This window comes from Phyllostomus hastatus, unplaced genomic scaffold (genome assembly GCF_019186645.2).
Source record: "Phyllostomus hastatus isolate PE091 unplaced genomic scaffold, TTU_PhHast_1.1 phas_scaffold_555, whole genome shotgun sequence".
Classification (NCBI taxonomy): Eukaryota; Metazoa; Chordata; class Mammalia; order Chiroptera; family Phyllostomidae; genus Phyllostomus; species Phyllostomus hastatus.
In genome coordinates, this window is record NW_025334036.1 from 10,581,591 (window position 1) to 10,605,897 (window position 24,307).

The 24,307-nt window shown below is 57.2% G+C and overlaps 1 protein-coding gene across 1 annotated transcript in view; it reads left to right on the forward strand.

The window, feature by feature from the left end:
* Positions 1-2,049: 2,049 nt before the first annotated feature.
* ALDH1A3 (aldehyde dehydrogenase 1 family member A3) overlaps positions 2,050-24,307 on the forward strand; it is a 32,893-nt gene continuing 10,635 nt past the window's right edge. Inside the window, exons 1-9 of the mRNA XM_045825063.1 lie at positions 2,050-2,226; positions 7,322-7,426; positions 9,443-9,583; positions 14,242-14,371; positions 14,697-14,758; positions 15,834-15,962; positions 17,421-17,534; positions 20,585-20,687; positions 22,733-22,917. Of these exons, the coding sequence (XP_045681019.1) occupies positions 2,131-2,226; positions 7,322-7,426; positions 9,443-9,583; positions 14,242-14,371; positions 14,697-14,758; positions 15,834-15,962; positions 17,421-17,534; positions 20,585-20,687; positions 22,733-22,917 (1,065 nt within the window). The 5' untranslated portion in view covers positions 2,050-2,130. The remainder of the gene's footprint in view (positions 2,227-7,321; positions 7,427-9,442; positions 9,584-14,241; positions 14,372-14,696; positions 14,759-15,833; positions 15,963-17,420; positions 17,535-20,584; positions 20,688-22,732; positions 22,918-24,307) is intronic.

The window sequence follows — 24,307 nt, forward strand, 5'->3', positions numbered from 1 at the left end:
TGCTTACTCACCTGGAAAATGGGGAGAAGAGCCTCTTGCCTCCCTCCCACTGAGTGGCAAGGCAGGGGAGCCGAGGTAGCCTGCTGGTCTGGACAAGCCTGGAGCCGGGCCCAGCCTCCTGGGCTGCGCTCTGGCACCCTCAGGCTGTGGCCAAATGCCTGGCTGCAGCCCCCAGCCAGGTTCCCAAGATGACGCGGGTGGGGGGCTGCTCGAGCAGAGATGCAGGCGATGCAGTCCTCCAGGCCGGGCGCTGCGGGTCGTGGTGGCACCAGGAGGCAGCCTGCATTCCTGACTTCAAGGTGACCAAGTGGCTGGCCGCCGTCCACCTGGGAGCAAGCAGGCTCCGTGTTCACCCTAAGGAAGCAGAGATCTGAGCCCCGGCCACACCTCCTCCAGCTATCCAGAAGTTGTTTCAGTAACCCAGTGTCCTCTACACATTTTCAGGGCTTTTTAAGCGCTGGCTCCAGTGAATGAACTTCACCCATCCAGAATCCCAAAGAAACCCTTGCAGAGGGGGGTTGAGTTGAGGTCTGGTCATGCTGGGCGCACCCCAGGCACGCAGGCTCAGCATCCACCTGCGTGTTCCCGGAAGACCTGAGTGGGGACCACGGGGCCGGCCAGGCGGGACAGCGAGCTCAGGGAGTGGCAGGAGCGGCTGCGAGAGAGCCGGCACTGGTCTAGGACTCACCACTGTTGGAGAGCCCAGCATCCAGGACAGACTCACCGCTGTCCGTCAACCCTAATCCACTCAGGGGACCCGCTGTCCTCCTCCCATCCCTCACCTGTGCGTTCTAACCCACAGGAGCATAGGTCCCTTTCACCCCCTGGAAGGGCGGGGCGCCCTGAGGAGGGGGGATTGCAAACGCTTTCAGGCACCTCGAGGGAGGTGAGGGGGGCAGAGATGGACGCCGAAACCCCCCAAACAAGCAGGGGGAGCCTCAGACAGTAAGGAGTACCCCGCCACTGGAGATGACTCGCAGAAGGAAAGGGACTGAGGGGCTGAGGCCACCTGGGGATTAAACCACTGCTTGCGTCCCCAGGCCGTGTCCCGCATCATTGTTCCAGGGATGACACAGAGGAGAAGCCGTTTTCAGGTCTCACATGGGACCTGGGGCCCGTCCGCGTCGTTGGTGGGACTTCTCCGACAGGGCAAGACAGGAGGGGCAAGTCTGTCTCCGCGTCTCAGGGGGATGACGGGCTGCCACTCTGAAAACCTGAGAAGACGCCCTGTACTTTCTCTTTTTTCATTTTTTTTTAAATGGCAGGATATGAGTAATTAGTGCATTTTCCAAATCAAAATCGTTACATCCCAGAGCCCTGGGCTGAAGGGCGGCATGATCCTCGGAAGGCCAGAGGCCCAGCTGCCGGGACCCCAGAGCGCCGTTCAGAAAGCGCAGGAGTTTTTCCTTGGTCTTTTGGCCTTTGGCGCGTGAAGCTCCAAAACCGAGGGGAAATTCTGGTCCCAGCTCGGGCCGAATAGGGCGTGGCGGGCGTCTGTGGTACTAGCGAGACCCCCCCCCCCCCCCCACCCCGGCAGGGCAGCCAGACTCTAGGCCAAGGCACAAGACGCCTCGGCCCCCACGGGCGCGCGCCGTCCCGGAACGCAGCGCAGGCCCCAAGCAGGCAGCAAGCAGGCGGGCGTTGCGGGCGCGCTGCGCACCCGCCCAGGTGGAGCCGGTACACAAGAGCTGCGGCCGGACAGGGGGCGGCAGGTGCCGAGCACGGAATCGCCCGACTTCGGGGAGACAGCCGGAGGCTGCAGTCTGCTAGTGTCCACGCCTCCACGCCTTGCTGCGACCCACTGTCCGCACCCTGAGACTTTCGGACCCAGCGGCACTTCGGTTTGCGCCACGAAGGGCAGCCTCCAGGGCGGGGAGAGAGCTGCGCCGAGGCCGGGTTCTGGCAAGGGCGGCGGGAGGGGTGGGGTGAGGCGGGCCAGCCCCCTCCCCTCCCGGCGGGCCCTCCCTTCTCCCCGTCCTGCAGCCAATTAAACGGCCCCCTCCAGCGGGAGGCGTGGGGCTCTGCATAAAGCCGCGAGGAGCTGTCACCCTTCGAGTAGGCTGCGCACCGCTCAGGACTGAGCGGGTCGACTCGGGCGCCGCTGGGCTGGCCGGAGAGCGCGGAGGAGCCATGGCTACCAACGGGGCCGTGGAGAACGGGCAGCCGGACAAGAAGCCGCCAGGCCTGCCGTGCCCCATCAGAAACCTGGAGGTCAAGTTCACCAAGGTGAGGTGGCGCCCATCCCAACCGACGGCAGCCGCGCTCCGTGCAGGGCTGCCCAGCTCGGGATGAGCGGAAGAGGGGCCCGCAGGCCCGGAGCCCCGGGTGCTCCGCTCCGAGGGTGTCGGGCGCTGTCGGCGGCACGCTCTCAGCTGACTTCGCCCGGCGCTCGCGACCTCCGCTGTTCCATTTAGGCTGGGCCCTCCTGAAGCCGAGCTCCGCGCAGCACTCCCCAGGCGGGAAGCCTGCGTCCCGCACGTGTGTCCACCGCGCACCCATGGGGGGGACTCCGCGATCCCCACCCCCGGACGGGCTCTCAGGCGGCGAAGCTCAGAGCTTTCAGCCTCAAAGCCTGGCAGGAAAGACCTCAAAGACCCCCACACGCACGCGCGCGCAACCCCGACGTGCCCTCAGGACAGGGCCGGCTTTGCCGAGGAGCGGAGGTGCCGGCCTCCGGCGCGTTGCGCTCCCCGCAGACCCTGCCGAGGGTGTCCAGGACTGAAAGGGTCGGCCTTCCGGAGGGTAAGAGGGCGCCAGGGAACGTGAAGAGAAGGTCTGGGAGCTCTGGCCCCTCGGAAAGGTGCCAGGGGTAGCAAAGGGAGAAACGTGGGGGCAATTCCGTGCTTAGCTTGTACCCGGCTGACCAGTGGAGCGAGGGGAGGCGGGAAGGTGATTTCTGGTCCAACTGCTCTGGAGCCCCGAGGCCCTGGTTTTGACGGAAGCAGCAGCCAGATGGGCGCCTAACAGGGCCTGGGGCGCTGCGGGTGGTAGGACCCATCGCGCCACAGAGTCCGGAGGTTCTCTGCCTTTCTGCGCTGCGGGCCCTGGAGGCTGGGGTGTAGGCAAAGCGGTGAGATCACCTGCCTGGGGGCAGAGAGGGAGATGGCGAGGCCTGAGCGCCGCGGACCAGCAGGCCAGCCCAGCCCAGCCCAGGCGAGCCGGCGCGCAGAGCTCGGCGCGTCCCTGAGGCTGTTTGGAGGGGGCCTTGGGCAGGGGCCGGGTGGTTGGGGGTGGGGGGCGCCTTCAGGAGCGCAGACCCAGAGTGCCGTCCGCTTCCGCGTTCCCCAACGACGTCTCCTTTTATTTTCGCATTTTGTCCAGTAGCCCCCAACTCCAGCTGACACAGCACTTAGAAAATTCCCCCATCAATTTTACTTTCAAAAGTAGCAATTATGCCTCTCAAATAGTTTTAATCAGGCGGAGAACGTTGCAGGCCACCAAGTGTGGCCTTCAGATTCTGGTCTCTTGGCACTTCAACGTCGGCGGGGCCTCTGATCACATGACAACCAAATTAACTGTTTTCAGAGGGCTCCGTAATCAGCAGAGCCCCTCCCCATAAAGGCCGGAGATTATTTTCGATGCAGTTTCCTTGGCAGTATCGGCTTCAGAGCGAAAATTCCAACACCAGTTTTTGCTGGTGCCCGAGCGCCTGCGGGTCGTGGTGGATGGCGTTTTCTTTTATTTTCGTTTTATAGGGTTTTAAAAAAAAAAAGGACGTAGAAACCAGAAATTACATTTAGGATTGCCGTTTTATGCTTTACTGTTTTTGGTGGTTTTTTTTTGGGGGGGGGGGGTTGCTACTGGAGTGATGCAGCCCCGTGTGGAAAGTTTCTCTCTTTTTCTGCACATTCTGATGGCCCATGGAAAGGAGGGTCTTACTTGGCACATTCTTGGAGGACCAGCGCGGCCCGTCTTGTTTGGTCCCCCCTGGTCCCAGGGGATCAGCACTGGGTATGTGACTGAAGCCGAGGAATGGCCACTGGATGGAGGAGAAGGGAGAGCCCGGCCCCTTACGGGATCCCAGGCCACGAATCGGCCGGGCCTGACGAGAGGCCACAGTCTCCTCCTTCCCTGTGCAGGGTGAGGCTGCCGCCTCTCCTTTCTCCTCACCCAGGGCCCACCTCCACAAAGACCCCCGCCCCCAGCATTTGTGGGGCCCAGGCAGCCTGTGTGCTGTGGCCGAGGGTGGGCGTCCGGGCCAGCCGGGCCTGGGGAGCTTCTGGCTGGAGAGGCAGCCAGTAGAGGCTGGAGGGACAGATCTCCGGCCCCGAGGCCCAGGGCGGGCAGTCAGGAGCCGGTAATGGTGTGTTATTTTCCAAACTCGATCCACTGCGCTTCCCGCTCATGGAGGACATGCCAGAGGCGGTGTCTGAGGCTCTACGGCCCAGGCTCAGTCCCGTTTCCAGAAGGACGACCTTGGTTGGTTCGCACATGTTTAGCACGGGGCTTGCTCTGCAATTCCGGTGCGGGCAGGGTCCCTCAAGAACACGCCCGCGCCCCCGCAGGCCTCCGTGGACAGCAACCCCGTGTGCTTTGGGGGCCCCACCCCTTCCTTATACAATTTCTCCTGGTAGCGAAGATCCTCGGAAAGCTGGTCTCGTTCAGGAAAACCGGTGCCTAGGATTGCTGGGATGAAAAGATACCATCCCTTCCAACCTCCTTTTCTGCAAACGCATACCTTTGGGGTTGAGCTGGGGTCCGATGAGAGTCCATAGAAGTGGCACCCGCAGAACCCGCTCGGGTGACAGCCGTTCTCGCTTCTCCCCAGGGACCAGGCTCCTCACCACAACGGCAGCTTTGCCGGCTCGGTCCCGATAACGTCATTGCATTCCTCCACGGAAATCAGAATTCTGTCTACAGCTCCCTGTCTTGTACTGGGGCTGTTTCACACCCGAGTCTATAGGGGAAGGATTCTCTTCCCGGCTTGTGCTATTCTGATTTTGGGTTCAAAGCAATACCACCAACGTTCCCGGTAGGCCACGCTCACCGACCCCCTTCTTTATTTGTGTTTTTGTTTTCTTTTCGTGGGGAGAAAATCAACAGTGGAAACCACTTACGGCGTTACTTACTAGCGTAGTAGAAAGAGGCAAAAAAATGTTGCTAAATTAGAAACGTGGTGATGGGGGAAATATGGTCGGCGTTGAGCAGTCTGCTTTTTTTTTTTTTTTGTAAGTTGCTGGTTGGAAGGGCCTAACGGATCCACGTCCTAGACAATCAAGTCATTTTGAGGGGGAGGCACATGCTTAGAGATGAAGTATAACAGACATCTGACCGTTGCAATCTGTTTCGCTCCCCTTTATTTATATTCCCTCCTACCACCTTCTCATTTTCCGCGCCCCCACCCCCGCCCTGGAACTGATACTAGGAAGGCCCTAGAATCAGCAGTTTTCACTGACAGGCTGTATTATCTAACCCACGAAATTTCATCTTCCGACAAATGGGCCTCTCCTCCTGGCCGCGCTTCCCTCCCCGCGCTAACTTAACTCTTCCGCACTTATTAATTTCTCACTGTTCCCGGGCGATTGCGCCCTGGATGGCAAAAGTCGGCTCTTGGGTTTGGTTTCAGCTGGAAGAATAAACCTGTAATTGTAGCCTGGCCCTGTCGGCGGGCTTCCCTGGGGGCCTCGGCCTCTCGCTGAAGGCGCTGAGCTTCCAGAAGCCAGCCCGGCACGTCCCACGGGTGGGCGAGGGCCCGCTCTCAGCTCTGGATTCCGCGCTGCGCGGCGGGGGAGGGCTCTGCCCACCTGCCTGGCCAGATCTGGCCTTCTGTTTTCATCCCACCGGGTCTCAGACTTCCCTGCTTTTCTGGGCCAGTGATCCCAGCGGTTTCCCCAGCTGCTTCTCAGAGCGGGCTGCCTTCCCTGGGAGCCTTGGGGTTTTTACAGGAAGGCCCAGGACAGAGGGCAGAACCAAGCCACTTGGGGTGGGGAGGGGACAGGCTATCCCCCTCTCATCTGTCCAACAGGATAAAATACACAATAACTGAAATTTGCCCTTGTAATGACCCAAGCCTTCTTTTAAACGACCCGAAGAGAAGCAAAGGTACGCGTATGGGTAGAGAATGGAATCTGATAAGCTAGTTCTGCACGTAGAAATTATTGACAGCGTTTTATTTGATGGACATGCTTCTTGAGCCTTGTAGCCATGTCTGTGACCTGGGACTTCCTGAGGCCGTGATGGGCTGTAGTGACAAGGCTGTCCCCGGCTGCCCCAGCCAGAGACTGTCTGTCCCTCGCTGGGTAGACAAGTCCTCATGCTGGTGTGTGGTGTCACCTCTGTTCCTAGTTCTCTTTCAAAAGCCCCTCTGTGTTGCAACTGGGCGCTAAACCCGCCACCCATGTATGTGCCCCGACCAGGAATCGAACTGCTGACCTTCCAGTTTACAAGATGATGCTCCAACCAACTGAGCCACACTGGCCACAGGGCTAACGTGATGTTTCTTAAAGCCGTTAGACTTGGAGTAAACAAAGAGTAAATAGCACATACATCTCCATGTGTGGATGTTGCAAATTCTTTTTAGTTTGCTTATTTTTTAACAGTCTCATTCTTGGCTTTGTTTTACATAACTCAGGCTCCAAACTAAGCGATTTTTGTGGCTTAATTCTTCGGTTTTGCATACAAATGTTTATGTGCTACGTCTGTTCGTATAACCAGAACACTTCCTAACCTTGATATTTATCTTTGTATTCCAACACTGGCTTTTATTAAGCCCAACCTGCAAATAGACGGTTTTGAAGGGGACGGGGGAGGGGTGCTGGTGGGCATTCGTAGACGGCAGGGTTATAGCGAGGTGGTTGTCTAAACCAGCTCCTTGGCAGTCCAGCGGGCGGAGGGCGTGGGGGGGCTGCAGCAGTCAGAAGAGAGTGTTCACGGCCCACCTACCCCGCAGGGGCAGGCGGATGCCTTAGCACGTCATGCATATAACCCTATTTAATCTTCCCCCAAACTCGAGGAGACTATAGCATTTAACTGACACCCTTATTTAACTACACAACACAGCTATTCCTCTGTGAATCCATGCTATTAAAAAAAGAGAGACTATTTTAGAAAAAAATCTGAATATCTTTGGCTTTATTATGACAAAAAGTAATTCTCTGAGCACAGATGAAAAGTCAAGAGACTTGGATTCTAGGCCTGAGCGGGCTCCCAGTCCAGCACGGGACTCTGTCCCCGCTCCTGGTCCCAGCTGGAAAGCGGTGGGTGGGCGGGGCAGGTGGGCAGGCAGCGGGGAAGGGCCAGACGGCCCCTCAGCTCCTCAGCCTCCTGGCGTGGTGTGATTTTGATCTAAGCCTAATGCACTGCAACTTCCTCTCTCGGTTAGATATTCATCAACAACGAATGGCATGACTCCAAGAGTGGAAAAAAGTTTGCCACGTACAACCCTTCGACTCTAGAGCAAATATGCGAAGTGGAGGAAGGCGATAAGGTAGGTGTCCGCCACCCGGCCTCTGGCAATCCGATTTCGGAGAAGGAAAGGATGGGCAAGCGAGTTGGCTGTGCCAGGACCGGGCAGCCCAGAATGAAATCCATCAGGGACAGTGCACTACAGAGGTTCTCTTTTGATGGGTGTCTCCCTGTGCAGGAGGGTGACCTCCGCGGTCCGCATCATGTGGCTCAATTATGTGGACGTGGAGGCGTTAAAGAACCTTCCCAGAAAGTGTTTTCGGTTGGTGTGTTTCACCAAATGCAGCTCGAAGGAAAAAAGACTTCCCAACCAAGCCACATAGGGGTAATGGCATTGTGTGACGGCCAGATTGCTGTTCTGCCAGAAATGTAACTGATCATGTGATGTATTGTAATAAGTTTATTATAATTCAAGCCATATATGTATATTATATCAGTACACAATACAACACACATGGTGTGTATGATAAGCCACATTATATAGGTTTTATACAACTATAGAAAATATAAAGCTAAGGGACCTCTGAATGTGTCCTTGATACATTCCCTTTTTTTTTTTTTTAAGATTTTATTTATTTATTTTTAGAGAAGAGAAGGGAGAGAGAAAGAGAGAGAAACATCAATGTGTGGTTTCCTCTCCTGCGCCGCCTAGTGGGGACCTGGCCCACAACCCAGGCATGTGCCCTGACTGGGAATCAAACCAGCAACGCTTTGGTTTGCAGGCCTGTGCTCAGTCCACTGAGCCACACCAGCCAGGGCAGAAGGTGTCCTTGATACATTCCAAAGTGCCATAAAGTGTCTTACATCTTTTTAAAATAAGTGCCACTGGGAGAAAGGCCATAAGTGAATTTTTTCCGAGGAGAGACGGGAAATGGAAACCTCTTCTCAACCCCCAGAGTGCTTCCCTGGCACTCCTAACGCGTGTATGGGTGATGTTGCACGCAGAGGGGGTGAATGACCCGCCTGTAAAATGGTCTTGAATTTGAGGCCCCTCCATAGCTTTGAGATGGTTGTGCGACACCCAGTGGTTCCACCGGTGCAGACCCTCCGACGTGCAGTGCCAAGTGCAAAGTCCTGTCTACAAAGATGCGGAGGCCAAGGAGCACGAATGGAGATACAGGATTGGAGGGGAGGGTGCAAAGCACGATGCTGAGCAGGGGCCCCATATCAGGGAGGAACAGGAGACCCTGCCCTGGGCCTGAGGTCCTAATACCTGTCTCCCTTGCCCAAGCTGGCACTCACCTCGAAGCACACTTTGGAGCCACAGAATGTTGGTGGGGTGCCCCTCGAGACTGAATCAAGTGCACACTGCCCACGCACCTCCCTAGGAGGCCCCGAGGGGCCAGGGGGATGAGCCGTGGCCCACCAGCAAGCAGAGCCTCGAACCCCATTTCCCTGAAAATAACGACCAGGGACATTACTCTAAACACCTTCCATTGCTTCTTCTCTAAGTAGAAGGCACCCCTGATAGTAGAAGTCATTCTCCTGTCAGTGCCTAGAAGGTCCAGTTCCTTGTCTATAAAATGGTGGAAAAAAAAGTCCCCAATTCTCCCCATCTGGGGACTTTTCTGATGAGCCTGGTTCTCGAGACCCGGAGAGTGCCCCACGCCTAGCCTCGCTGTCCAAACTGGGCGGGGGCGGGGGGGGGACCTCGGCCGGAACAAAGTGCCGAAACACTCATCTCCCGCTTCGTCCGGTGACCGGTGGGTGAGCGTGTGCCCGCACGGAGCTAGCAAGTGGAAAATCTTTTCCTGCTTGGGTTACCAAGAAAAATACCTCACTCCGATCGGTGGTTTTATAAACTATTTTAAAACGCTTTACAATCCAAAGGAAAGTTAATACTTGGCCATGGTAAAAAAAAAAAAAATCTTAAAGAAGACTGAAGATGGAAGGAGGGAAAACTAAGACAGCCCCCAGCCATTGCCGCCCACCCCCTCCTGCTGGCCCTGGGGAGGCAGGTTTCTGCGAGTCCCTGCGGCTGTCCCATGTCGCTGGCATCGCAAGGTGACACGCTCTCTCTCTTGTTTTGGCCACTCAGGCCGACGTGGACAAGGCCGTGGAGGCCGCCCATGCCGCCTTCCAGAGGGGCTCGCCGTGGCGCCAGCTGGATGCCCTGAGCCGGGGCCGGCTGCTGCACCAGCTGGCCGACCTTGTGGAGCGGGACCGCGTCATCCTGGCGGTGAGTACACGCACGCGAGGGACAGGCGTGGGGCAAGCCGGCGTGGGCGAGGGTCCCGTCCCCTGCGGGGCATGGGAGAAAAGACCGTAGGTGCTTGTCTTGGGTGACCGTGGCTTTGCTCGGGCTTTGGGGTGCAGCGGCCTGGAGTAGGCAGTCGTCCATGCCCCTGGACTTGACCTGGTTCCTTTAGAAGCTGGACTCATGCCCCCCGCAGCTCAGCTGCCTGGAGGAAGTTCCGCTTATTTCATGGTTCCCAGGCTTGAGACAGTCACAGACAGTGGATGGACTAGTCCTACCTTGTGCATTTATGAACGTCCCTTTTTTTTTCCATGTACTCCCTTTTACACTTAAATTTAACCTCATCCTGAGTGACAATATCCATGGACTCCCAGGTTTAATGTGCTGGTGGTATTTTTTTTTCAATATTTATTAAAATAAAGGCCACCACGTAACATAAAAATTATTCCCGTATGACCCACAAATCATCTCGGCGTCACTCTTGAACTGGGCAGTGGCAAGCCTGTGTGGCGTGAAGGTGAAGGCAGGGAAAGCTGGTTATCCCAAACCTCAAGAATGTGAAAGACCTGGGTTCAAATCCCCGCTCTGCCACTTTCCAGCTGTGTGACTTTGGACGAGTTGCTTGACCTCTCTGAGCATATATGTCTTCATGGAAAGGGTCACTAATAATGGTATCTAAGTGTTGTAAGAATGACCCGTTTAAAGTCCTAAGCCGACTCCCTGGGATGCAGCAAGCACTGAATAGATGATACCTATTACCAGGAATAGCCATCTCCATAGTAACGCTGTCTGAAGACCCAGGTTCTAACCCCAGCTACATACCCTCCCGGCCATTAATTTCTAGGCCCTTATTTTCTCTGCTGGGAAAATGGAGAGATGAATTCAGCCCACTCCCTGAGGTTGGGCTGCTCCCATGCCCTGGAGCTATGAAAACATTCATAAGTTGCAAATGCCTTATTTAATAGGATCCTTAGACCCTTCTTTGGCTTTGTGGTGCGTGGTCAGAGGAAATCTCCAGGCCACCTTGTGCCCTGGGGTCCTTCACTGCCTCTTGCAGCTCAGGCTCCTCTTTAAAACTAGCTCCAAACCCTGAGGCGTGTCGGGAAGGCGGGAAGTCTTCTTTCTGGCCTCTGACGTGGGAACACGGCTCTCTCCTCTCCTGATCCGATGTCAGCAAGGAGCAGCAAAGTACAAACACTCGTGGCGGACCGTGTCTGCCAGGACACTGCCATGGCTCTGTGCGTCGCCACCGACTGTGTGTCTTGGGGACCGGGGCGGGTACAGGGACGCCCACTCTTGGGTGCCTTGTCCTGGGGGCGCACCTCCATCCAGAGACCAGAGCTCTGTCGGCCAGCCTGGCCCGTGTGCCCCCAAACCGAGGGAGGGCAGCTCCCTCCTGGCGTCGGCGTTTCTCTCCGAGGAGCCTCCGGTTTCTTCCTGCGACGAGAGGCAGCCTCCACTCTCGGGCTGCCAAACGGGCTTTTTCAAAAACATTTCTGTCTTCTCCTAGCATGAGCTCATCGGTGTGCAATGCATGTGTGCGGGCTCCGGGCAGGGGAGAGGAGGATGTGCCCGGAGCTCCCCGCCCCGGCCTGTCCTCCGGGGTCAGTGTCGTCTCAGGGATCCCGGCCCTCGAGGCCACCTTCACCCTCCCCCTGCCCGCCCCGAGGCCTGGCAGCACCGTGTGGGGGCAGCAGGCGGAGCCTGTCACCTCCGCCATCGGGACCTCAGTGCCCATGGGACATGAGACCCAGCTCTTCCCCACAGCACAAATGGGGCGAGACAATTCCTGGCAAACATGTTTTTATTTATTTTTTTTAATCCTCACTCGGGGTTATGTTGATTTATTTTTAGAGAGAAAGACAGAGAGAGATCCATCGGTGGCCTCCAGCCTATGAGCCCCAACTGGGGACCGAACCCACAACCTTTTGGTGCACGGGACAATGCTCCAACCAGCTGAGCCACCCGGCCGGGGCGGCAAATACGGTTTTTAAAACATGGGCCACAGCCTAGGAAAGCACCCCTCACTTCCCACCTTGATATGCCTTTCCTGAGTTTTCAGGCTGCCAAATGCTTCCCGAAGCAATCTTGTCCTCTGGCTGGCTCTGTGGTGTGGGCAGAGCTGGGCATTTATGACTGTGTTCAATGTTTGGAAACAGATGTTGGGGGGGTCTAGCAGCCCCCCACTTTCTCTCCCCTCCAGACGCAGTGGCACCCAAAATCCAGCTTTTCCGGGCTCATCGTGGGAGCCCCCCAGTAGGGGTCCTCCCTGTTCGCTCTGTCTCTCTAAGCCTTGGCACACTTAGAATCGAGGAGTAGTTTCCCCCAGGGACTTTTCCTTGATTCTGCAGAGTCTGATCATTTTGACACTAATTTTTTCAGAAGATTTGCTTGTGGCTTAGAACATGAGAGGAAATAAACCTACCAGGAGCTGTGATTTATTCCCAGCTCAGCCACAACCACAGTTTAAAAGTCCCAATCAGTAGCTAAGACTCAATTTCTTAGGTTCAGACCTGGCTACTCACCTATGCATCCTTTTTTTTTTTTTAATTTTAAAGATTTTATTTATTTATTTTTAGAGAGAGGGGAAGGGAAGGAGAAAGAACATCAATGTGTGGTTGCCTCTCGCACACCCCCTCCCGGGGACCTGGCCCGCAACCCAGGCATGTGCCCTGACTGGGAATCGAACTGGCGACCGTTTGGTTCGCAGGCTCAAGTTCAAACCACTGAGCCACACCAGCCAGGGCTATTTTTATTTTTGAAAGAATTTCCTGTCTAATCCCATGGTGATCAGCAAATTCATGTTGTCACCGTGGCCGGCAGCCTTGCCCAGGTGAATAAGGAGAAATAGCCAAGGCGGGCTGCACGCTCACAGCACACCAGGCTGGTGGGGGGTTCTTCCCCTGCAGCCCTTGTCACCCCATTTCAGAGGGGCGGAGCCTGAGGCCCAGAGAGGTGCGGTACCCTGTCCGAGGCTACCCAGCCAGAGACCCCGGACAATTCCCCATGATTCTAGGCCGCAGTCCCTTGCCTGCCTCTCCCTTTCTCATCCCAGAAAAGGGCCGAGAATAAACACCCAGTTCTGCCAGCAGATCTGAGGTGCTGTCTGCAGGAGCTGAGCCCTGGAGAACTCTTGGCATGGTTTGCAATACCGGGTTTCCCCTGGGAAAATATTGCATTCCAACTGGCAACACCAGTTGATGCGAGCCCAAGTACAGTGTGCAGGCTGTCCCCTGGGCCTGCCCTGGTCCCTGAGCAGCACCACAAGGGGGCGGGACACACCCCCATGCAAATCCGCCCTGTTGCCTTCAGCAGCTCGCAGTTCTGTGTCCTCAGTGTCCCCAGGTGAGGAGGACTGCAGAGCGCACCTGTCTGGTCCAAACAGGGACGATGACTGTAAGCGCCATGGTTGTGACGGACTGAACAGTGAAGGGGGCGCTCGCCCCAGGCAGACACAGTCATTGGTGCTTTGCGAATATTAACTCCACCCACCGTCTCCTGGGCCCAGGGGGTAGGTTGCGTTACTATGGTTATCCCCAGTTTACGGATGAGGAAGCGGAGACAGGGAGAGATCGCGGGACTCGCCCACGCTGGGAAAGCGGTTGCCTAGGTCAGAGGAGGCTGGAGTGAGTGGGGTGGCCCAGGGTCTCACGAGGCTGTCCGGCAGGCCTTCCCGATGCAGAGCAGGACGTTAGGTGCCCCGCGTTCGGTGCCCGCAGCGCCGCTACTGACTGGCTGGACGACCTTAGACGCGTCCCAGGCTCTGCCAGCCCCGTGTCTGCGTCCTGCCGTGAGGACGGAGCGGTGAAGCTCAGAGATGACGCAAAGGCGGGCCCGTAGGGAGGGGCCTCTCCTCCTCTGTAAATCGTCATCTCCCTGCCCGGCTCTAAAACAAGAATGCAGCCCTGAGCTATGTGTCTGGGCGGCCACTTCCTGCGGAGACCGGCGACGGGCAGTTTCAGCGCTGGGCTCAACTGGGGCCGCTTGTCTGAGGGACAAAGGGGCCCTCTGACACCCGGGCTGGAAATAGCAAAGAATCCTCACCATTGAGGAGCTGCGTGCGCGCGTGCCCTGGGGAACCACCTCCCTTACCACCCACCACCGAGGGCGAGTCCACCCCGCCCCACGCATCCGGCCCCGCAGTCCCGTCTCAGAGCATTGCGTCTTTGTGCCAGTAGTGCAACCCTCCTGGGCTTGTCCCTCACTCCATCCACTGCGCCGGTCAGCTAGGCCAGGGAGGAAGAACCTGTGTCCTCTCTTCCCCCTTGGTTGGAGGAAGCCAGCCCTCTCACCAGCCGCCCTGTCTCCAGCTGACCCTCAGAGAGCTTCCCAGGAGTGCACAGAAGCACCAGGCCCAGTCACACCGCCGAGGCGACAAAATACTACCATGTCCTCCTTCCTGCCCAGGCTTCCCATCAGCCTTACGTCCACTGCCCTGTATGGGGACGCGTGACGCCTGTGCTCTGGCTGACCCCTCAGTGTCCTGACCATCTGGGGCAGGTCTTGCTTTCTAAGAGACTCTTGTACAGAGACGGGTGGAGATCGAGGTTCTGGGACCAGGCGTGGCCCCCCTCCCCCGCCCCATTCTTAACAACCTGACAGGGGAAAAGAAAACTATGTCCGATGTCTTGTCCTTGCAGACCCTGGAGACGATGGACACAGGGAAGCCGTTCCTTCACGCCTTCTTCATCGACCTGGAGGGCTGTATCAAGACCCTCAGATACTTCGCCGGGTGGGCGGACAAAGTGCAGGGCAGGACCATCCCCACAGGTGAGCCAGCATGGGACTTGCAGCCTCGGATGGGGTCTTCTGGGGACCCTACCTTTGCCTCCCTCCCTCCCTCCAGACGGCCACTGCAGAGCCCCTCTGACCATTTCCCCAGTCCCTTCCCGGTCCCCAAAAAGCAATGGCAACTGTGCTGATCCTTCCAAGGCATTTTACTTCTGAAATGGAGTTTGAACCGCTTCTTTGGGTGTCATCGGCTTAGAACTGACACCTTGGTGGGCTTCTGGGTTCCTCTCTTGTCTTGTTACTACTTAAAATCCTTCCGTCTAGATTAATGCATCTTCCTCCCCACCCTGCACCCTTCTTGCAGATGAGAATGTGGTGTGCTTCACCAGGCACGAGCCCGTGGGCGTGTGTGCGGCCATCACTCCCGTGAGTATCCGGCTCCCCTCGCCCCACTCCCACGGGGCCCTTAGACGCAATTCCTGGTGTGTGTTGACTCTCTGTCACCGACATTCACGGAGCCCTGGCTCTGTGGCATGGAGCTCAGTGCTTGAGGGTCATCAAGGTGGATGAGCGCCCCCCTCTGGCACTCAGGGAACACTGCTGGCATGTAACAGAAGGCAGCATGGATTCCAAACAGAGGGGCCCCAAACGGCCAGCACCCTAGGGCAGGGGCCTTCCTAACTGGGCTTTGGAGGATTAGCAAGAACATGCAGCAGGCCAAGAGCTTTGCAAGGGAAGGAACGGCCGGAGCTAAGGGTGACTTCAGTGGCAGGACAGCGGGAGGCACCCGAGCTTAGGCGGGGTGCGGAGGACGTGAGGGAGAGGATGAGCACCTGTGTCAGCTGGAGGGGTCCAGCTTCCAGTGGCCTCAGCTGCTGAGCAACCGGGACATTATTCAGTGGGTGCTGAGCAGCCTGGCGGGGGCCGGGAAGTCCCCTCTGGAGATGGCAGCGATAATGCCGCCCTCTCACGCTGGTTTGTCAGGACCGAAGGAGCTCATGTTTCGTGCGGCACTGAGAACCACGCCCAGCACACGGCGAGCGCCCCGGTGTGAGCTTTTGTCCAGCTTACTGTCACCGTGGTTTCTGTGTCTTTGCCTCTGTAGTCGAAAGATGAGGAGAAAAGCATTTCCCGAAATGGATTTCACCAAGCACCAGCTCACTGGCAGGGGTGGGGGGGAGCATGGATTCTGTGGCCTCTGAGTGGAGGAGACGCGGGTCTCATTTCTGCAGCCTTTAAGGGGCCAGCGGTGAACCTGCAAGAGTGCCCATACAATGGCATCCTCTTTGCAGAGTAACTCTCAGCATCCCCCAGAATGCACTTAGGAAGCACCAGACGGGAATGCCATTCTGATCCTTGCAAACACCTATGTTACCCCTTTATACCCCCAAATCTACACCGCGCAAAGCAAGGGCCCTCCACCGAGGCCTTCTTGGGCATCCGGAATGGGGTAGGGGGCTGGATCCTGGCCCCCCCCAATGGCCTCTGTGTCCCGTTGCAGTGGAACTTCCCCCTGCTCATGCTGGTGTGGAAGCTGGCGCCCTCCCTGTGCTGTGGGAACACGATCGTCATCAAGCCCGCCGAACAGACACCCCTCACCGCCCTTTATCTCGGCTCTCTGATCAAAGAGGTAAGACGTCCGAAAGGAAAATATTATGTGTTCTCGATAACGGCCCCGCCCCCGGGAAGCAGGCCACCGACCCGAGATAAAGCCGCCCCACCCAGTGGTACTGTGCGTGACAGCCCTGCCCGGTCACGGCTGCGTGGGAAGGGGATGACGCCTGTTTCTCTTGGCGGCTCCCGGCTCCCGCTCCTTCTGCTGCCCATGGTCACCGATCTAGAAGGAACTCCGCCCCTCCCACTGAGCCGCATGAGGAAACTCACACTCACACCTACCTTAGGGCTAAACGTTTTCTGCCGAGAATTTTTGGGAGAGTCACTTGGGAGGGAGCTGAATGTTCGGAGGTTTGGGGGGGTTCTTGCGTTCATGGTGAATGAAAGGGTCCCCTTGGAGGGGTGATCTCGGCAGCGGAAGTGGCCGTCGCCCTGCCAGGCTCGCCAGGGCTCTGCTCTCCGCACAGCCGACCTCCTCTCCCGGGCAACCGCCCCTCGGGGGACACAGGGGACCCCAAGAGACACATGGGGCAGACCCACGGGTCAGTCACCCTGTCCCCAGCTTCTGTGTTGCAAAGATTTAAAAGAAGAAATGGGAAGAAAAGAGGGATGGGAGGGGAGATTCGTTTGTGTCGCTGTTCGGCAGAGCTAACAGGATCAAGACTCAGGAAATCTCTCGCTTCCGTGGAAAGCTGGGGGCACAGCCAGTACGTCACCCGTCCCCCACTTTCTTTGACCAGTAACGCAGGGCACGAATAAGTCCTACTGATGGGACGTAGAGATCCTGCAATCCCAACTGCATGTGTCTGGGGAGAGGAAAGTCTTGAGCACCGTGCCCTGAAATCTTGCCTTTCTCACAGAATGAGTTTTAAGTAAGACCCCGGGCGCGTGGGGCAGAGCGCCCCACCTGGTTCCCCTGGCCTGGCCTCGGCTAATCTCCCAGAGGCCCCGTGCGTGCACAGCACGAGGCGCGCATGGGAAAGAGACGGCAGCCTCTACCTCTAGGCTAGGAAGTGCCAGGCCGGCCGGGGGTGACCCAAGTCCAACAAGCGAGAACTTGGAAGGGGTGACATCATGGTGCCATTTGGAACGTGAAAGGGGTAGATTTAAGGAATGAAAATGGACACTCGGAAGGGGTATCTTGCAGCTGACTCTGATCCTTGGGGGTTGCGACCAAGGTGTCCCTTTGCCCGGACACACACACAGACACACACACAGTAAAGAGTGTTCTGCTACAGAGGGCCACCTCTTGGGAGGAGGGGTGGACCCTCACCCTGGCCCAGCCTGCACCCCACCCCCCTGGCTGATGGGGCTTGGGTCCCAAGGTGATTGGGTGACCTGGGCCCACACTTCCCAGTGGGGACGCCACACTGCGTGGGGACATCCCTTAGCCATGACTCTCTCGGGCCAAGCAGGGGTCCATGCTGGGCACAGGTCCCTCCTCTTACCTGAATGCCATCTCGGTGTCCCCCAGGTCGGGTTCCCTCCGGGCGTGGTGAACATCGTGCCGGGTTTCGGGCCCACAGTGGGAGCCGCCATCTCGTCTCACCCTCAGATCAACAAGATCGCCTTCACCGGCTCCATAGAGGTAATGCCCCCCACCCCCACCCCCACCCCACTGGCCGTTGGTCACTGTGACCGCCGCAATCTGATTGGACAGCTGGGGATGTTTCCTTGGCGAAGCTAGGACTCCATTTTCCTTTGAAATCTGGCCACGTTTTCGTACGTCACAATCAGTTTCTGAAAATCACTGGTCCCGTTTCCAAACTAAATAAATATTTCGTAGGACCCAGAAGCCTTAGGAGAAACGATAGGCAAGAGCAAATAACAATGTGAAGTGGCCTTAGGATGAACAGCATCACGTGATTGAGGTTAAAGGGCAAATAAGCTGGGAGAAAGACAGCCGTAATGTACGCAGCTCCCCAAAGGCACGTATCCCTAATGTGTAAAGTGCTCCTAAAAATCAATGAAAAAAAAAAAAAGACCACAAGGTGAATGGTGGCAAAGTGGGCAGCTCAGAGGAGAGAAATGTTGACTGCCCAATGAGCTTGACCTAGTTCACTGGTAATCGGGGAAATGCAAAGTCATATGCAAATTGGACTCTTCCTTTGTTTGTCCATCAGATTGGAAAAAAATTGGAGTCTGGGCTGTACCCGAGGTGAGGGGACGATAGGCCCTCACTGTGCCTAAGGTGGAGGGTCCTGTGGCAGGACCCCCCACAAATCTGGATGTGTGCAAAACTTTTGATTTAGAGATTCCATTTCACAGCAACAACTTTGAGCAGTAATCTCATGAGTATTTGTATTTTCTATGTGATATTCTGTGCAATGTCTTTTTTAATGCATTTTGTTTTATTATTTTTAAAAAATTGTATTTATTTATTTTTAGAGAGAGGGGAAGGGAGGGAGAAAAAGAGGAAGAGAAACTTCAATGTGTGCTTGCCTCTTGCACACCCCCTACTGGGGACCTGGCCCGCAACCCAGGCATATTATATGCCCTGACTGGGAATCAAACTGGCAACCTTTTGGTTCGCAGGCCAGAGCTCAATCCACTGAGCTATGCCAGCCAGGACATATTCTGTGCAATGTTGATAGCCTTTACAGCAAGGAAAGCTGCCCTGATCGCTTGATGAAACACAGAAAAGTGAACTGTAGGGAAGTATACAACACGATCCCATTAGTTCAAGTTTGTGGAGAGAAGTAGAAATTGTCTGAAAAGGATTTCCCGGAAACTCTCACCACAGTCGCCCCTGCGGGGGCTCGGGGACGGGGGGGTCCTAGGGTGAAAGGAGATGAGAACTTCCCCCTTTGTTTACATGTATCAGTCTGTGGTATTACTTTCAATGGCACGGTACTTTCTCTGTACTTAAAACAGAAATGAGTGGCCCTGGCTGCTGTGGCTCAGTTGGTTGGAGCATCGTCCTGTAAACCAAGGGGTCATAGGTTCGATTCCCAGTCAGGGCACATTGCTAGGTTGCGGGTTCAGTCCCCATTCAGGGCGCATGTGAGAGGCAACTGATATCTCTCTCTTGCATTGATGTTTCTTTCCCTCTCTCTCTCCCTCCCTTCCCCTCTCTCTAAAAATCAATAAGCATGTCCTTGGGTAAGGATTAAAAAAAAAGGAAAAAGAAAAGAGGTGAATGAATACTTCCCATGCAATCAGTGTCCCCATCTCCTCCTAGCAGAGTGCAGCCAGGAGCCCGAGACCCCCTCCCGCGGCCAGCTGCACGACTCGGGGAGTATTGTTAGGGAACCACAGAGGGAATAGAATTGGGCCCCTGTATGACATTAAAACAGGTGACGGCAAGCTGAATGGGGCAGCAACGGCCTCATTCCTGGCTCAGCCGGGGAGACAGAGGGACAGAGAGGTGCCAGGCGTGGCCCCTGGCCTCTGGCTGTCCCCCCCCACATCTTCCCAATTCCTTACACAGCAGCAAACCCAACCCCACCCTGTCCCTGCCACCTGGCCTCTCTCTGCGACCTCAGGGCTGCTCACGGGTCTGGCCAGGGGGTGCCCTCCCTCAGCAGCCAAAGTCAGGGACAAGAGATGGGCCTCTGGCTCCCCACCCCTTGGCCCCACCAAGGAGTCACCAGCCTAGGGCAGGCAGCTTTGGCTTCTGTTGTCCACCTGGGGGCAGTCATGGTCACTGTGGCCCTCTTTCAGACCTGGGTCCAGCCATCACCCAGGAGCTGGCCGATGTTTATTTTTCACCCTCACCCAAGGACAGGTTCACTGATTGGAGAGAGAGAAAGACATCGATGTGAGAGAAAAACATTGATCGGTTGCCTCCCGTATGTGCCCTGACTGGGGATTGAACCTGCAACCTTTGGGTGCACAGGACGATGCTCCAGAAACAGAGCCACCTGGCCAGGGCAAGCTGGTGCATTTTTAAAGTGCCCTCACACCTAGTTTGCAGGAATAGCCTCAGCCCCGGAGGAGCCTAGCCCTGCCTCTCGCTACCCGCCTGGACAGGCCCCTGTGTGCACCTTGGTCTCTGAGAGTCTTCCATGGCACCTGGCTTTTTCTGTCCCCAAGATAAGTCACCAAGGGGTCCTGAGCCAAACCTACGCCCTAGCAGCATGTGAGATGACAGCAGGGAATGTTCAGGGACGTGTGGGAGGGTGAGCACCATGGGTCAGTGAGGGGTCCTCAGTATTTCACGGCCCACAGATGCTCCCCACCCCCTGCCGAGGCCCCAGTCTCCGCGTGTGTTTCCAGAGAACCGACTCCTCACCCTGCAGGTCCACCACCCTAATTCTCTAACTCTCAGCGGCTCCCTCTGGCTCTACCAGAGAGACCAACAGAACACTCTCCCTTCTTAGTGAGAGGTAGCCCTTGGTCCTTGGTCCCTGCCCTTGGTCTCCTGGGACCCTCTCCCATTCCAGCTGGACTGGCAAGCTTCTGGGAGGGCTGGTCTGCAGGACAGCAGAGAGGCTAGGTCCTCCACTGGCCACCTGTGTTGCTGTGGGTGCATCGCTGGGCCTCCCTGGGCCTCCCACTCTACCCTGAGCCGTGTGGAGCAGCTCGGACCGAGGGTGCCGGCAATATGAAGGTCTCAGGGGCTGGGAGCAGCCATGGGAGGGAGCAGACATTTGGGCCGCATCCAAGGTGTCATCTGGTCTGCTTGTCGTCCTGAAGGTTGGAAAGCTGGTGAAAGAAGCCGCTTCCCGGAGCAACCTGAAGAGGGTGACCCTGGAGCTCGGGGGGAAGAACCCCTGCATTGTGTGTGCCGATGCCGACTGTGAGTCCCCCTCCCCCCCCCCACCGCCGGGCTCTGCTGGGCTGTGGGGGACTCTGTAGTCCCGCCACGCTTCCTCAACCCAGTTCAGAACCAGCCAGAACACACATGTGCACATGAGGGGGGTGCTTCCCACCTTGGGGCATCGGTGATGGGGTGAGACACCAGCTTCATTGCAGACAGAAAGCTCCACTGCAGGGAGATGTGTCTTAGGTGGTCATCAGGGGGCGGCCTGGTCCTGCCCTTCAGGGTTAAGTTTACCTTCCCATCCCCTGTGGACAAAGTCAGCTTCTTCTCGGAGACCCCTGAGCGGGAAGGGATGGGACGGGGGACAAACAAAGGAAGGACAGGGCAGGTGGGTCCCACGTATTATCCATTCTACCCTCCGAGCCGGTCTCTCTCGAGTGCGTTCAAGCTCTCCAGAGACTTGAACTGGCCTCCCCCGCCACCTCTTCCCCTGAAGCCACTCAGGGTCCTATTTACCTGTTGCAAGCCACAGCCTCCCCCACCTGCTCCTCCTTTGTGCCAGAAATTCCTTCCAGGCGAGAACAAAGCCTTCCATTCCACACTCAGATAAGCTTGGAATGGCAACTATCCCTGAGAAAAATGTGCTCAGTGCGGTTTCTCGCTGATGCGTCAGTGGCGGATGGCATTGGCTGGCCTTGGAGCTGGTCTTCCGTGTGAGAGCAAGGACTGTGCTTTCACACTGCTTATTGTTATACGTTACTATTGCTATTATGATGTTCCCCGAGCCCGCGCTTCCCCGTGGAAGCACCCGGACTGTTGCTATTGGTTTCTGGAGCCACGAGGGCGTTGCTGCCCTGGGACCCACATTCGAAGTGCCTAAATGCCAGGCCCAAAGAGGGCCAGGACTCCTGTTTTGCTGAGTGCCTCCCTCTCTGGGTTCCTCCATCTGCACCTCAGCTCCCCCTGCTTTTCCTCCCAGTGGAAAGACTACAGCTCGAACCCAAGGCTCCTTCTGCTGGAGGGTGGGTTGGACATTGCCCTCCCCCATCTGTGGGGGCCGTGCTGGTCCACACAGTGAAACCCTGATGTCCCTGGCGTGCCCGGTATGGGGGTCAATGACCACATGCCGCCAGCCCCCACCGCTGCGGCCACCGTCCCGGCTCCCGCCAGGAAACAAACTAGTTTGTTGGGAGGAAGGGCGTGTTTAAGTCGGCACCAACAATGGGAGGTGCAGGGAGGGGCGGGAACCTTGGGATGCTATCCTGGGCCCCACACCGACTTACGGAGAAGCCAGTGAGCGACAGCCTGGCTCTCAAAGCCAAGGGCAGCATTGCTTGGAGTTCGCCCAAGAGCAATGCTGGATGTGGGTGGATCACCCCCGCCCCCCCATGCACCTGCCCAGGAGGGTCCTTGCATCTTCTCTGTGCAGAGGAAAGTACTCAGTGTGTGTGGTGGTGGTGGAGAGGGGGATGTACATTCAGCAACCCCCGAATGTAAAAGACACCCCACTTAGCATTCGTAGCCATGAAGCCGGTCCCCCAAAATCTGACTCACTAAGCACCCTCTAGCTCCGTCTCAGTCCCTGGTTTTAATTCAGTGCCATTCAGCCTGTGATTCTCTGCAGTTCAGATCCAGGCCTCGTCCAGCCGAGTCAGTGCTTTCTCTCCCTTTTTTAACTCTTGGAAGTCACACACGGTTTTATAGTCACTGAGTCAGACCCTTCCTGCCACACAAGGCGGGACATTTGGGCCCCTTCAACAGTCCTTGCTCCTTGGCCTACCCCAATACTTAGCAAAGGTTATTCTAGAGGATGCCAGTCCTCCAAAAAAGGGGGGCCACGAGCCAGTGAAATGGGGGCTGCCACACTCTCTGAGCTCAGGAGCATCGTGGGGACCTCTTCAACCCCAAACTCAGCGGACCCCGAAGTCCTTGTGCCCGTCCCCCATGCTTGGGACACGGCTGAGAACGAAGTTCGTGGCTGGGGTCCCGGAGCCCGTTTCCTTGCGCGCATGGTGAGACCCGCAGCCGCCGCGGCCGGTCCCGGCCTCACGGTCTAACCGCCTCCGTCCCTGTCCCTGCAGTGGAGTTGGCCGTGGAGTGCGCCCACCAGGGAGTGTTCTTCAACCAAGGCCAGTGCTGCACAGCCGCCTCCCGGGTGTTCGTGGAGGAGCAGGTCTACCCGGAGTTCGTCCGGAGGAGCGTGGAGTACGCCAAGAAACGGTCCGTCGGAGACCCCTTCGACGCCCGGACGGAGCAGGGGCCCCAGGTAACCTCCCGACGTGCGGGAACCCGCGGTGCGTGTCTGGGGGCGGAACCAGGCGGTCCCTTGGACCCTGGCCTGGGCCGCTCTGGTGGGCTGTGACTCCAGGGCCCCCCGCCAATGCCAAAGCGGGGGGCTGACTTGCCTTCCCACTTAAGGCTTCCGCTGAGACGCCGACCGATGGTGGTGCAATTGCATCTCCGTCCGGTCTCAGTGCGGCTTTGAAATGGGGCTGGACACAAAGAGGCTTTGCTTTCTGCAGCCATACTCGGGGCCTCGCCAGGAGTGGGGGCTGTCCCCGGTCTGGAAGGCCATGTGCCTACACCCTCCGACCGCAAGACTGCTGCCCCTTCTGTGAGCCATTGGGGTGCCCCAAAGGGAGCCCTGGGCAGAAGGCTCTCTTGCCTGGCTGGTCTTCCCACAGAAGAGGGTTTGTCACCTGACCACAGGGCAGCTGACACAGGTGGGGGCAGTGCCTGGGGCCGGTGGCCTCAGCCCAGATGCCCTCAAGCCCACGGGCGTTACAGAGGGTAAGCATCAGAAACCACAACATCCCAGCACAGGGAGCTCGGTGGGAGGGGGGGACGGTGCGGGGGGGGGGGGGGGCCGGGTTTGAGAAGCCAGCAGCAAAATGAAAATGATCATAACCACAGGGTTTTATAACCTCTTTAAAAGGGCACATCCCGTATCACTTTCTCCCTCACGACGCAGTCCAGCCCACGGATAAATATTTAAAAGAGGGCGGCCTGACCATCCCATGCATTATTGAAACAGAGCTCAGTGGCAGCCTGCCGCGCCTGCAGCCAAAGACTTGCCCCGGCCAGGAAGTTTCAAATCACGTGTCCGGACTCGGCGGCTCGCTGCCTGCCCGCCCGCCACACCGCGTGTTTACACGGGACGCCGCCGATCTGGGCACTGAGTTGGCCCTGCGACCGCACGAAAGGTCACGCACTCCTTCCAAACCTCAGTTTCCTCGGCTGGAAACTGGGAGTGATGGATGGCTGTTTTGATCATTTCAAGGCAGCGAGGATGTTGTTATTTTTTAAAGCCAGGAGCGTGAATAATGAGTGACAGCCCCCCCCACCCCGATCTGAGCAGCCGTGAATGACGGTGCGTGACTTGCTGGGGGTGTGGTGGCTGGGGGACGCACGAGGTGCGTTCTGGCCATGCTGCCCACCCTGGCGGTGCCCCAGCCCACACGCTCGGCGGCTCTGATGCCACGTGACCCTGGCTAAGAGCACTATCCCTCTGCTTGTGGCCAATGCTCCCCACTCTGTCGGTGACACGGAGCGACCTTGGCTGGGTTTCAGGTCTACATACAAACCCGGCCCCCAGGCATGAACCCAGTCCACGGTGGGTGACTGGGAAGCGGATCCAGACCCCATGGGAAACTGTG